This window comes from Rissa tridactyla, chromosome 9 (genome assembly GCF_028500815.1).
Source record: "Rissa tridactyla isolate bRisTri1 chromosome 9, bRisTri1.patW.cur.20221130, whole genome shotgun sequence".
In the NCBI taxonomy this organism is placed as follows: domain Eukaryota; kingdom Metazoa; phylum Chordata; class Aves; order Charadriiformes; family Laridae; genus Rissa; species Rissa tridactyla.
Genome location: NC_071474.1, coordinates 16563933 through 16578285, shown reverse-complemented (window position 1 = coordinate 16578285; position 14353 = coordinate 16563933). Strand labels below are relative to the sequence as shown.

At 37.8% G+C, this 14353-nt stretch overlaps 1 protein-coding gene across 7 annotated transcripts in view; it reads right to left on the bottom strand.

The window, feature by feature from the left end:
* Positions 1 to 7533: 7533 nt before the first annotated feature.
* MINDY2 (MINDY lysine 48 deubiquitinase 2) overlaps positions 7534 to 14353 on the bottom strand; it is a 33434-nt gene continuing 26614 nt past the window's right edge. For 3 of the 7 annotated variants that reach the window (XM_054214581.1, XM_054214584.1, XM_054214585.1), the window contains 3 exons: positions 14135 to 14308; positions 12600 to 12773; positions 8921 to 11164 (listed from right to left, as the gene is read on the bottom strand). In XM_054214581.1, the coding sequence (XP_054070556.1) occupies positions 11045 to 11164; positions 12600 to 12773; positions 14135 to 14308 (468 nt within the window). In that variant the 3' untranslated portion in view covers positions 8921 to 11044. Of the gene's footprint in view, positions 8553 to 8920; positions 11165 to 12385; positions 12507 to 12599; positions 12774 to 14134; positions 14309 to 14353 lie in introns of those variants that run through there. The other 4 variants (XR_008468460.1, XR_008468459.1, XR_008468461.1 and 1 more) reach the window with 4 other exon arrangements.

Sequence of the window (14353 nt, the reverse complement as noted above, 5' to 3'; positions counted from 1 at the left end):
GTCTTTGGGGAAGGAGAGAATTGAACAGATGTGTTGGTGTGTAGCAAATCAAAACACGGGTGCCACTAGCTTCCAGATAAAACTTCTTTAATTGTCTCCTTCACTAATATTGAATTGAAAATCTAGAAGCACCTTTGCTAGCTCAGGAAAGAGTAGTACCAAAAAGTACAGGAACGCTCATGGGAGGCCTAAAGAAATAATTTTGCAGAGTTTGCTCTTTATGTATGGCAAAGCTGTGGCAGAACTCTGACAGCTGATGTAGCCCAGACGCCCAGGAATGCACTCTGTTAGAGTGGCCGGGGAATCCCATACACACAGCCTTGTTCAGGGCCACCCACAGCCCTTCGCTCCTGGTCTCGAGCAAAAGGGATGCATTTTTTTAAACCTTTTGGGTTTGTTTAATGTTGAATGTTGATGTTTGTTTAATGTTGACCAGGCCCATTCAGAAGTGTTAGGTTGTCAGTCCGAGACATGTTTGTCACCCAGTCAGCATAAGTATTTAGTTACAAGGCTGTTGTTCAGCACGTGAAAAAAAGAAAAAGTGCAAATCTAATCTACTACCCAGCTTTATCAACTTGGGTAGTTACAGAAACGAACAGAACTTAAGAAGAGCTTGTAATTTAGTATTTGTTCAAGAGCTGTAAGCTTTCACTGGTTGAGATTGTCTTTTAAAGAATGATTTAAGTTAGAAATTTGCAGGTGAGAGGCAGTAAGTGCTGCATGTGGATCTCTGCCACCCTGTTAGAGTCTGTTTGCTGTGGGGAAGAACTGCCAAGTATCTGCAGTGTTCCAGAGGAATTAAGTAGCAGAAAATGAGTTAAACTAAACTAGGTTTGAGGAGTAGCCTTTCAGGAAAGATGGGAGGAGAGAGAAAGTGGGTGTAACAGCATTTTCTGTAATTAATTCTTTGTGAACATTGGCAACTGCCAAATATTTAACCAAAAGAAATATGCTGTATCAGCAAATATGTCAGGCCCTCTTTATCCAATAAGTAACTTATCTTGATGCACTTGATACATCTCTCTTCAATTCTTAGAAGAAAAATCTAGTAAGTTCAATTTACTGTGGTTTTTTGCAGGAATTTCCAAGAGAAAGGTCAAGTTAACAGAGGGCATTTTAAAAATTACATACCCATATGGCTGCAGTCTGTGCTTCGTTAGGTGTGACAACACCTACAAAATAAATATCTGCTGTAAGATGAATTTGTAGGGGCTAATGGATCAGATGGGAAATATGAAAGCTTATAACCTTAAAAGACAAAGCTATAGAGCAGTACAAAAATAAAACTTGAGGTGTGACTCGATACCTTGCCTACAGTCAACAGGTCTAGAAGCACGTTCTACCTGTTACTAAGTAATATCTCCTGGCATTTTTTTTGCTTAATTAAATGAAAGTGTGATTGTGCATATGTAGATATTTCACTGAAATTAAAATATTGAAATAAACTAGGATGATGGGGAAAAAAAAAGGTTGAAAAAATATTGCCAAAAACTTTGGATTTATAAAACATTTAGATCAACAGAAGTCCATCTTTTTTCTTCCAGAGCAAGATTTTTTTTTTAAGAAGGATTTCATCCAACTGTCATCACTAGGAAAGAACTTACATACCTAAATGAAATGTTTATTTAAGTTTGCTCACTTAAATTTATTTACATACAATGAATTTCAGAAGACTGTTAACCGAAATAAATCTCAGTAGGGTAAAGACCTTAAACTACAGAGAGGCTGAGAACTGGAGACACTTTTTAAAAAGTAACAGAGTTTAACAGTTTTTCTTTGTGATACACAAACAAAAAGGGGTATTAACATACAGAACTGGACTTCTCTGAAAATTATTTAAGTGTTCAAAATCATTGTTACAATTTACAAGGAAAATGTTGTTTCCTTATAGTCTTTAAAAACACATTAATACAATATAAACAATTAAGGCTTTTAAAATGCAAAACATTCAGTAGTTGACCTTGTAAATGCCGTTACAATGCTGGATAGGGGGTAACATCATGACAAAAAGGATTTCAGTCCCATACACTGGTACAAACGATGCCGTGCGACTAGAGTTAATCAGGTCATGCACTTTTACAATACAGCTTCTAAAAATTTAACTTCTCCCCTCTGTTGGTAAATCTACAGGAGCTTGTGTTAGCTTTTATTTTTGCATTTCCTTTTAAAAGCAGATACCGAAATCAAGGTAAGCCATTAGGTGGTAACAGGCTCACAACTGATCAAACGCAGCAACTGCATTGTGCTGGCTCTAAGCACGGCATCTTGAAGACATTGCTAACATGGAAATCTTTTGGAGCCTTCCTATAATACATAGGATTGTGTTTTTTATTATTATTGATAATTTCATTGTCAAAAGACCCAGTCAAGACAATTAACATGGTAACAAGTACTTAACACTGGAGAATTAGGGGCAACTTCTTTAGGATTCATTTTTATATGTTTCATCTGTAGTTTCTTCTAATAAGCTTACATATATATGTAAAACGTGATTATCAAAAGCTGTACAAATAATAGCTATGCATCTATTCACCAGATAAAAGGATAATCAAAAAATCATTTGTGAAAACTTTGATAAGAACATCTTTCGCTAAAAGCTGTAATATGAAAGATAACCCAAAACTCTGTCATTTACCATTAAAGCTCTGCCAGGTTATTGTGGGCGAAGGGATGCCAGTGGTGGTCTCTCCCTTACAGAGCAGGGAAAGGTATTTACATTCTGTGACTGTGGAAGAACCAGTGCTGGGCAAGCAGCAACAGGTGTAGAATTTATTTCTGTGGGATGGGACAAGATACTGGACATTTTCTATTTAAGTAACACTATCACATTTTTTGAGGCTTGACCTGTAAAGAGTGATTATGCACTGCAAAAATATAGGGCAAAAACCCACTCAGGAGTGACACCATTTGTCCAATACAATCTGGCAGCAACCTGGGGGGGGCATTAACAGGTTTCCTTTTGCAGCTACAGACTGTGTCGAAACCAGAATCCAGCTTACTGACTGTCTGGGCTGTAACTGTGACCAGCCGCACTCTTTGGCATAATCTAACGGCACTCGGCATTGCCAGAGTTACCAAAGTACAGGTGGAGAAACACGCAGTGCAACAGATTTGTCTCTTGAAATTATTCTACTTATGGCCACTTTTTCTAATGGGTTCTCAACAGCTATTTTTGCTTGCCAGACACGAAGAGAAAGTGTGTAAGAAATACAGAAATGCAAGCACACTGCTGTAAACCGAGTGTATGAAATGCAAACACGTAATTATTCTAACTATTCATGATAAAAAAATGCAAATGCTGAATTATAAGTAGTTTAAAAATTCACAAGCAGGTTCATTGGCTCACTGTGTCTGCAGTGGTCTTGAAGACAAGCAGCTACTATACTTTTCCAAGCAAAAGAAGGACTTTATTTCCCCAGCAGTAATTTTTTTCCTATAGTAAATACAACTCAAGTCTAGCAGGGCTGCAACTGGCCGACCCCCCCACTGTTACTTACTCGCCTCACATGGAGTCTGTCAGTCTGAAGGCCTTCACTAAAACTCAACTGTAAACAAAACTGGTAATTAGTACAAACCAGCTCCTTTCGGCTCTGGTTAATCTGCAATAACAAAAGCCCTAAAATTAAGAGACCAGTTGATGCCCTGACACCAAAACACTGCAGAGAATATGAAGTTCCATTGGAAATAGGCATAAAATGCTGAACAGGTAACATGCTGAAAAGCTAGCAAAATCACAGTTAAATTCAAAACTGAGATTCCCCCCTCCCCCCCCCCCCCAAAAATGCACAGGATAATCTAACACTAGCTTTCCTCTTAAAAAAAAAAGAAAAAAAGGTAGAAACAGCATAGATTGAACTTTCTTATTTGGTCTAAGATTTTTCCAAAGCCTAGTCCTGCTCATCAGCTTCCTCTGCACCTTCGGAAGCTCCAGCCGCAGCCAGAACTACGGGCGGGTGTCTCAGTTCTTTTTCCCAGCTCTCTGCGTGCCTGTTGGTAATTAACTATGAAAAATTTAAAATAAATTACGAAATGGCTTGTGTAAGTCTACACTGAAATGCTGTGCTTCTCCTCATGGCTGTACCTGGCAGCATGAAGCTGGACTGGATAGATATTTAATAAAACAAGATTTAGGACAAGCATTAAGTATCACATTGCTGCTCCGAAAGCTTCAAAGGATCCCAAGAGGCATCCAGCCACCGCTAATTACTGCGGCTGTAAGACAGTTCACAAGAGAATATAGTAAAAGCTCAAAAATGTTGCACTGTTTTGTTTAGAAATAATTCTTGTCCTAATTTTTGTTAAATCGTTCCAGTGAAGTTTCTACAGCATGGGTTTGGTACTGATGAAGCAGTTTGTTAGTTCTAAAAGGTGACTGCAGCATAAAAAGCTAAATACACCGTTCTCTTACAAAAATCAAATGTTAAGGTATTTGGGTTTTTAAAAATATGTTCCTTATAGACATACTACAAGACAAGAAAAACATTGTGTCAAATCATTACAGTTCTTCAGAAACTTTTATGCATTCTTTAATTTCCCAAGACTGAAAGAGACAGTATCACAAAGAACATTTCAAGGTAGTTTCGAAGTCTATTAGGAAAGCAGTTATTAGATCTAATTTTCTGTGGTTCTTTCACAGAAAGTACGTGCACTTAAGAGCATGGGCAGGACTAATCAGGCTAGCTTTATTATAGCTGGCACAGATAATAAATTATAACACGGACTTAATCAAAACACACACTTGGAGTTCATACGTTCCATGGAGAAGTCCATCTCGCCCTGTCCTCAGTATGAGAACTGTTGGCATCAGCTGTAGATGGCACAGTGACACCTGGTTAAACGGCATTTGCAGGAAGGGAACGGGGGCACCAGCTGGCAGCGCCTTTCCGCAGCAGCTGGCCAACACGGCCAGTCTTCAAACTCCTGCCCAGTCTCTATCAGTGAGATGCAACCTCTAACAGCACTAACCTTTTCTTCTATCTGATTTTATGATCTCCATTAACTTTTATAACTTACCATTGCCAAACAGAATGCTTTGGCAATGGTAAAAAGCTTTATTTAGAGTTTTCCTTTAACAGTTGAACAGCTCTTGTGTTTAAAAGCGCCAGAGCTGGTAAATGCGGGTTTGGTCAGGGTTATTTCTGAGTCTGAAGGCAGAAGTGTGAGTTTCTGGGCGCTTGGCAGTGTTCACTGGATTACGGGCATAACCATGAGCTCATCAGCTTCGCAGACTGGACCACATAAGCAAACCTTAAGAAAAACTATTCAATGCAAGTATTAATGACTAGATATGGCCAGTTCGTATAAAGAGAAAAAAAAATCTCTGTTTTCCTATTGTTATTTTGGAGCTCCCCAAAACAAGAGATGCCAGACCCAAGGATGTACCCATTACTCAGCTGATTTAAGTTTACTGTCACATTGGTGTTTCTTCTCATTGCAATTTTGACCCTTTCCTTGCATCTGCCAGTGAACCACAACAAAACTCAACGGAAGGTTTCAGACAAGAATACCAGCTTTTTCTGAAACACATTTAGAAGAAATCTTAAAATACTAAACTACATCAGGTGAAATATTCAAGACTGTTTAGCATAATCTGAACTTTGAAACTTACAGCTGAAGTTTTAACTCAAAAAATCTGTGCAAGTTTTACAACTGGCTTCAACAAGAGAGGCAGACTCAGTATCACCTTACTCCACCCAGCTCCGATGGAGAACTGAGTTTGTATGAGCTGAAGGCATCATCTCCTGAGACACTGGGAGATCCCATCTCGTGTTTCTGAGTTTCACAATAGGTATCAAGCTGGATGGGGCCTAAACTGAAACTGGACCAGCACTAAAGGACAGTTCTCAAGAGATTAATTAGAAAAATATAGAACTTCCATGAATTTTTGTCCCTGTCCAGGCCCAAGATCTATATACATTTGGCATAGTGTTTGACTCTACCAAACAAGCGTGTTTCACTCACTTTGGCCCCAGCAAGACTGTTCACCACACCACCACCGGCTTCCTTCAGTGCAGGACTCAACCAGTGATGGGAGCACTTGCAGTGCCTTATTTCATGTTTCAGCAAGAGATTACATTTACAGAAACAGATGCCTTTATTGTCATCATATTGTTACAACAAATTATTTTGCAAGCATACTGTTTATACTTTTCAGTTCATTTGAATACTGAAACTTATCAGAGTTGTTCCCTATGGATTTCCCAAACCTAACAACATTTTGCTGAATATTTTCTATGCTGTCAAATAGAGGTAAACATGGGATCCTGACAACTTAAGATAATTAACTAGATAGTTAAAGTTCTCAACCTCAAAAACCAAGGAATTGCTCATTTGAACACATGAAGCTTCTCCATGAGTGCCGGTGATCCTACAAACCAGAAAAGGAACTGCAAGGGCAGTAAAGAACTTCCAGGTTTCAGCAAGTTCTCTAGAGCCAACTCTCCAGGTCAAGAGAGCTCACAGTGAAAGAGCTGACAAAATGACCAAAATAGAACAGCAGACAATTGACATTTAATAACAAAATTTTGAGTTATTAGAGGGTCAGAACAGCCAGTCTTGACCTAGAAGCATTATGAGTGAGGAACACCACGTACAGGGACAGACACTGCCAACCCACTATGACATAAGTCATTACCTGGGCAAGAAGATCTGGCCACTGCATGCCATGCTACAACTATTTATGTCTAAAATAACAGCAAAATTAAGGACAAATCCCCTAAACAATCTCAAGAGGTGGTGTAGGGACTTTTATGTTCCAGCCTGTCTCCTCCTCGGCATTTCCCTACAGCACTTCTTCCTCATCAGAGCAGATGACAGTTGAGCTTAAATATGTTGCTTTTTTACTGGACAACTGCAAGAACAAGCTGTGAAGCAGCAGCAGCTGTACAGAAACACTATGGAAACAAACATCAAAGAGACTTCTGTGTAAATGGTTTTGTGTGAGACTGCATCAGGTCTTCCTACTCGGAACACCACTGCTGACGGACTAGTGCTGGGATGCTGAAAAAAGAGGAACTGCACGGAGTCACAAGATGATGTGCAAATGGTTCAGTTCTGGCGTGTGACATTCGCTCTCACTGGACTACAGGAACATTTTTCAGTGTCAGATTTTTCTTGTTACTAAGGTCTTGCTATCATAGCATAGATGGAAAAAACGCGAGCATGATATTGCAACCAAACTAAGGCTTGTTAGCTTTGCTTTTCTCTAATATGCTTTCTAATGAGGATACTACATCAATTAACTTGCATTTCCTGAGTCACCTGCCATTTAAGGTTACAACCTTAAAAAAAGTCTACTTTTATTTAAAATAAATACAGCTCTTAATTCAGTACATTGTATTTAAGGATGTACTTCGTATAAACTTCAGCAATTGACTATGATAAGCATCCTAATGGAAAGAAAGCTGATCTAAGCAACGAGCTAGCTTTGGGTTATAGAGCTACTGTAGCTGCAAAGAAGAAGGGTTCACTTGAAAGTACATCAGCTTCACCTTTTACTCACGTATTTCCTGCTGAATACACCAAAAGATTCAATTTCAAGAACTCAGATTGCCTTTTATTACATACTGGAATTTTCTTTTTCCAAGAACTTGGGTATACAAGTTTGAAGAAACATTTGACAATAACGTGAATTACCAAAGGAATGTTGAGATTGACTGGCAACCCAAGGCAAGTGTACACAGCAGAGCACGTGCTTCACTTTCAGCTCATGGGCCCATGATCCACCAGAAGAACTCTGTGAAGACAAGCTGCACACACTTTATTAGATTAACTAGATGGCTAGCTACAAGGTGTATTTTTCTGCATTGTGTTTCAGTGAATTTTCAGGAATGCTAATTTCATCCTCTGGTGTTAAGAGTCTTCCTTTGGATCTGCTTTGTTGAGTCACAGATTCCATAAAAGTGTCACAAGAAAAGTGTATTTGAGCATTTTAAAAGTGCTTTTTAGAAAAAACATTTATCACTATGGCAGTGCTCAATTTTTGGCTAAATTTTAAGAATACTTGCATTTAGCTTTTTTTTATTTCACAACTACAATGCAACAACAACAAAAAAATATCTATGATTCTGTTTTCTGTGCTAGCTTTTATCTAGTGGAAAACAAGTTCTACTCTACTTTTCTGGACACTTTCAAATATAAATTATGCAGCTATTTGGAGCATGTGCATGCGAAGTTGTATAAACAGATTTAAAGTATAAATCTGTACCCTTTTGCCAGAATATGACCTTCAAAAAAGAGGCATAGGAATAGTCAGAAAGAGACATAATTTTTCTGGTACTCCATGAATATCTTGTAATATTGTTTTCCAAGCTCACTATTACAGATAAAAGCAGTTCTGTTCTGTTTTTTTGATCATCATATAATACCAACTGTGACGGTTGCTTTTGGAATGGTTAGTCACAGTAGGGTATAAATTAAGCTTCCAGATGTGTTTCATTTTGGCTATTAACAAGCTCATCTGCTTGTAACTTTTGCCACTACCAAGCTCAACTCGTGCAGAACAATGCCCTAGATTTCAGGAATTCTTTACCTTTTTTCCAAAGCTTCAAGACCTGTAAAGAAAAAAGGATATTAACAGAAAACTGTTTGCATAGCATGCCTGTCATCTCAAATAACCTGAAACCCTTCACTCCTTTATTGAAGGAGAAACTGAATTATCTGGGAGTTCAGACTTCACGATGAGCACTGACATTTAACTCTTCTTCCTTTGTGACCAAATGACAATATTACTGTAACCACAGTATATCAGGTTTCAGGCACTTCTGTCTGAAACTGGAAGTGTTACATGAATTCTTCTAATATGAGCAAGTATCTCAGGCAAAAAGATATACTCAATAGCCACAATGCCTATTCCAGCTAAATTTGTTCAAAAAGGAATTTAAAGTGGCAATACTGTCACTGAAAATAATAAGATAACAAACACTTAGCTCGACATATTTATTTTTCAAGGTCAATAAATAACTGTAAATACACAATTTTGGAAAAATCTTAGTAACAGAATGTTTTTAAACAACATTCTGGCTTAAAGTCTTTGTTATTGACACTATTGGAATATTTTCTGATCTGCTTAAAGTAGGTAAGTCATGTTGGTGATCCTCCATCGCATTAATTTGTTTGAAGAAGTTAGGCTGCTGCAAAGGAAAAAAGATGTCAACCTTTGCCTTGACATAGAAAATTACTTGAACTGCAGACATTAAGTATTAAAATTACTTTTCTGGGCACGACTTCTAGAGAAATTTTTAAATTTACAGTTTGCGTATTAGAGACCTCCTACGGTTCACTACTTCATTATTATAAAAGGGAAATTGTAACAAAAGTGGAAAAAACAAACGAGAAAAAGGCATGGAAGAAAAAAGCGATACAAACTGGCCCTTTAGTTAATAAGACATTCTTCCTTTATCTGTCTAATTTTCATTCTAGGTTTGTAACAGATTTATTGACTGCTTCCCATCACTGCAGCAAGTCTGCCTGAAATAATTGTAAAGCAGCTTTTTACCAGTGACACTGTGTTTAGACACCCTCTCTCTTACAGACATTCTCCAAAACCCTGAAACCAGGAATGTCACATTCCACCTGGCCGCCTTAGCGTTCCCAGATTATCGCACTCTAATGCACTTACCCAGGCTTAGAGCATAAATACATAACTTGTCCAGGAGAAGCAGCCTTTTTCAAAAGTATCTACAAATTGCTAAATAGAAATTTTTATCAAAAAGGTTCAGCAAGAAGGTAATTGTTACTGATTTAATGGAAGTGGAGGAGGATTTGTGGTTCCCTCAAAATTCAGCAAGTATTCTTTTTCTGTATTCTATAAATACTACAAGACGCAACATGTTTATTTGGTTCCCATAAATTAGAAAAATCTGGTTTCCAAAAATTCTAAATTAGTGATTTAAAAAACAAAATATTACACCTGACCACCTTGCCAAACAACCTCAGAGAGCAGCCTAGCTTCTCTCCCACCCTTCAGAAGTGTGCTTTTTAAGGATACATCGTTTATAAAACAAACAAAAAAGTGTGTTTTTTAACTACAGTACACCTGCTTAAATATACAAGTGGACATGTTAACGTCATGTTAAAGTTCAAGGTACTTCTGGAAAAAAGGCAGATAGTTAGTTATTTTAACTCTGCATTCTTACATAGAATAATGATTATTATAGACCTTAGTTTCCTCTCATCATTCACCTATCATATGGAGAGGTCAATAAATAAGAACTTATCTGGTCCAGTTTACCTACATGAGAAAAAATACTAAAAGAAAAGGAAGTTACCTATAAAATTACTTGTTTAACCCTGATAACATCTGAGTTGCCATACCCAGTTTGTAATTGCAAGAAAAGCAAACAATAGTCATCTTGCTTATTAATAAATGCCCCGTTTTCTATGACAATTTTTTGTCTTATGCCTATGAAGTCATGTACTCTTGGGGCAAGAAAGCTGGCCAGGAGGTGCAATGATAGCAGTAACACAGTATAAATCTGGGTTCAAAAAAACCGAACATACCAGATCCAGAAGCAAAGAAATCTGGACACGTCGAGGAGGCAGTGCCCAGCTGTTATTTGGGCTCTTGTGTCGTGAAGACTATACCCAGCCTAAGATATAGTTTCATACCATGTAAGTAACACAGGATTTTGTTGTGCTAGTGTACAGACTTCAGGAAAAAGTCTAACACAAAACCAATTACCTCCTTTGTTTATAGTAGAAGATAAAATAGCTTACTAACTGATGTAATGATTAATGGATGTCACTATGACACAAAACTTGCCATGATTTGTGTGTTCAGCTACAAGGTGCAGTATTTCTTATGACTAACTCAAAGCACAGCCGCATCCAACTGTGATTTGGAATTCCATCTTGAGCAGCACGCACTATGACTTTGAAGAAAGTCTGTATGATTGTAACAAAGTCACCCATCCTCTCTGGAAACGTGAACAAAATCCATGGGGTAATCAGGCACAGGCGGCATGTAACGGGTTTGTCTTCCTTTTTATTCCTTGTTTTTGCTTCTGAGGACATGCACTTGGCTCCAGACTAAATCCATTTTCTGTTACAAGAGAACACAGCTATTCTTCTCTTTTTCTCTCTCTTTCTCTCGAGGCTCTTTACGTTTGCGTTCATTACTCCCAGATTGTCTTCCACTTGCTGGAGAAGCAGCACCTTGCACCTGCTATGTAGAAAAAAATGAAATGTTGAACAAAACAAACGTTATTGTACATGCAGTCTGAAGTATCACTCTATGTTCAAGTTCACAAACAGAAGTTTAACTATTATGCAAACAGCAGAATTCAGGTTGTGTCTTTCTATATAAATACTCCAGAACTGCCACATAGCTACTTAGGTCTAAAAACCGAAGTCAGTTGAAAATATATGTCAAGTCCTGCGTGTTCCTTCTATTGTGTCCACATATTCAGATCAGTTGTTTTAATAATAAAATTTGGCTTCAAGCATTTTCTGGCACTTCTATATTACTGTACTGAATTTTTTCCTAGTTTCTTTTTTAAGAACATAATCCACATTTCAGAAGTTGCAGAGTGAAAGCGTTAGTTTTGACAGCAGCAGCTTTTCGTGACTAGAAGCTAGTGAAGAACTTGTCAAAGGGGTTGCTATACAAAGGCAACTTAAGTTTTGTTAATTCATCACCTATTCCAGCTGTTATCCATTCATAGCTGCAAATGAGCATGCTGTTAAGTCCTGTTAAGCAGGTTCTTCAGTTCTGCCTTTCCACAGCCAGCAGTAGTAAATCTTTATGTGGGAGGTAGCTACTGACAATTCTATTGAAGCAATAAGCAGTGGACAGAACACAATTTTTAATTGTCAAAATTCTTGTTTCACTCTTAACAAGCACATCAGTTAATGATTCTGAATTGCTCCAGACCATCAAAGATTCAGCCTTCATACAGATTGTTTTTTACATATTTGTAAATAAAAACAGTTTTAAAAGTCTGCAGTGGTTAAGAACTCCTTGAATCCAGAACACTAACTTAAATATTGCCTCTTGCACACATGATTCAGTTATACAGCAGTTTTGTATATCCATGTACATGAAAAACGTTTTCCAAGCATTTTGAATACAACCGCTTATGGGGATGGGACAGAAAGGTGTACTGTGAGAAACTGTTCGTTTCCTAATTTAAAACAGGACTGAGTAGATTCACGTGATATCTTAGACTGAAACAACTAAAAATATAAAGCAACAAACTTCTCCAAGAAAAGATATAAAGACAAAACTTTGACTACTATCAAAAAGCCTATTTGAATGCTATTTTGCAAATAATGTAAAATATTAGCTAATACAATCTTTGTAACCTTACCTATTAACTCATCCCATCACTCCCACTTAAACAGTATGAATGAAACCCCAATTTAAATACTTTAAAGCAGGCCTAACCTTCTAAGTGGTAGCAACGGTCGTATCTGCATGCATACTCCAACAATTATAGCGTATTTCTTAAGATTCCTTATTCAACTTGTCACTTGCTGCATAGAGTGTAAATGCCAGTCTTATCAGTCTGAAACATTTACAAATGTAGATGTGTCTATGTAACTATTAAGTTAACCCTCACTCAAATTCATGACCGTATTTTGTAATAATGCTTTCTTACCTGGACCTGAGCAGCTGCTTGTTCTTGCTCCTGATAGTACTGGGAAGCTCTCCTGTCCTCCTCCTCCTGGAGCTTCTTCGCTAGCTCTAGGTCACTGATTCCTTCTGGGATCTGCTCCCAGTTAATTTCTTGATTCTGCTGCTCTTGTTGTAGAGACAATGCCATCAGATAATCCTAAACAGTAAACTTATTTATTAATGCTCTTTCACACGGAAAAGAGCCAAGTCATATCAAGTGATTTTTCCAGCATGTGCAGCTACACAGTACCACCACTTTTCTCCCAGCCTCAGCTTCAAACACATTTGCCTCATGGAAAACAGGAATTTGTTTCAGTACCTGTTCATAACCTGAGCTGCAGAAAGGCTGAAAACAGCTACTTAACACTTCTCCTGTCACAGTGCCTAGTCACAGCATATAAAACACAAAAGCTAATTATAAACATAAAAGTAATTATTTTTTTTAAATTCCATTACTCGGACAGCAGCAAAAGACAGACAGTATCAGCTCATACCAGTTCTAGGGAGAAGTAAAGATTTTGAAGCTGTCTCTTTGTAATTTGCTGTTTCTAGTTAACACTCTGATTCTGCTTGATAGAGTATCTGTCCCTGCTCTACTGAACAGTGCTAAGAGTACATCAGTAAGCAACACTAACTCCTAAAGAGAGGAGAAAATATTCAAAAGGTAGTTTTGGATATATCCAGACAGCAACTCAAGATATTACTGCCCCATTATCTCTGCCAGATTCTTTATTCTACAAGAGATACAGTGCTTCAATTTATTCAAAAGCATCTGCTTATTCATTTCTTTCCTATTATTCAAACAACATTAACGATGAATACTATAAAGATAACTTATTTCGCTCGTTCAGAATATCAGATTTCCAAGGGGCCTGGTCTCGCTATGTGCTTAGGCGTTAACTGCTACATGCAAGTCCTGACTCGGACACATTTTCTGGAAACTATTACATATAGTTAAGAATAACAAATAATCATCGTCACACACAGTCTGCTATGGTTTTTGTCCTACATTTAGCAGGGTGGGCATCAGAAGGCAAAGCTCAGTTGTGACAGTATTAATGAGCTGAAATGAATTTGTTACAGGGGCAGAAGTTTCAGAGGGCTGTTTCTGTTTCCATAGACAAGGCAGATGTGACATTTCACCTAAGTTCTTTGCAGAAGTGGATTCTGAGAGGTTAAAATCTGATTTTCCAAACTATTCCCGATTGGTCTTATTCTGCCTTCCTCGAAGTTACACTAATACTTCAAAGTAGCACTTTTGAGAACCCCAACCTAAGTATCTACAGATTTTTATTTTTTTTTTTTTTTTATAGTCCCATATATGCATAGAATCATAGAATAGTTTGGGTTGGAAGGGACCTTTAAAGGTCATCTCGTCCAACCACCCTGCAATGAGCAGGGACACTATACATAGATATGACTAAAAATTAGTACTAATTGTTATATATAGTCACCAGCAAACTTGCGACACAATAAAAGTCACAAGAAAAATACAACAGAAAAGCAGAAATCCAGTACTTGATCTATTTGATCCTGCTGCCCTCTGTAGACAGTTTCAGGGTCTGACGGAGGCCTTAGGTGGAATTCAGAATCACAGAAGTTTCCATCGCCGTCCACATTGTGTAAGCTTTCCCAGACAACTTTCTCTTCTGTAAGAAAGCCCTGGTCTGTCACCAGCAGGTAAAGCTGACCCTATGCAGAAGAATAAAGAAAACCTGTAAAACTAAAAAAAATATT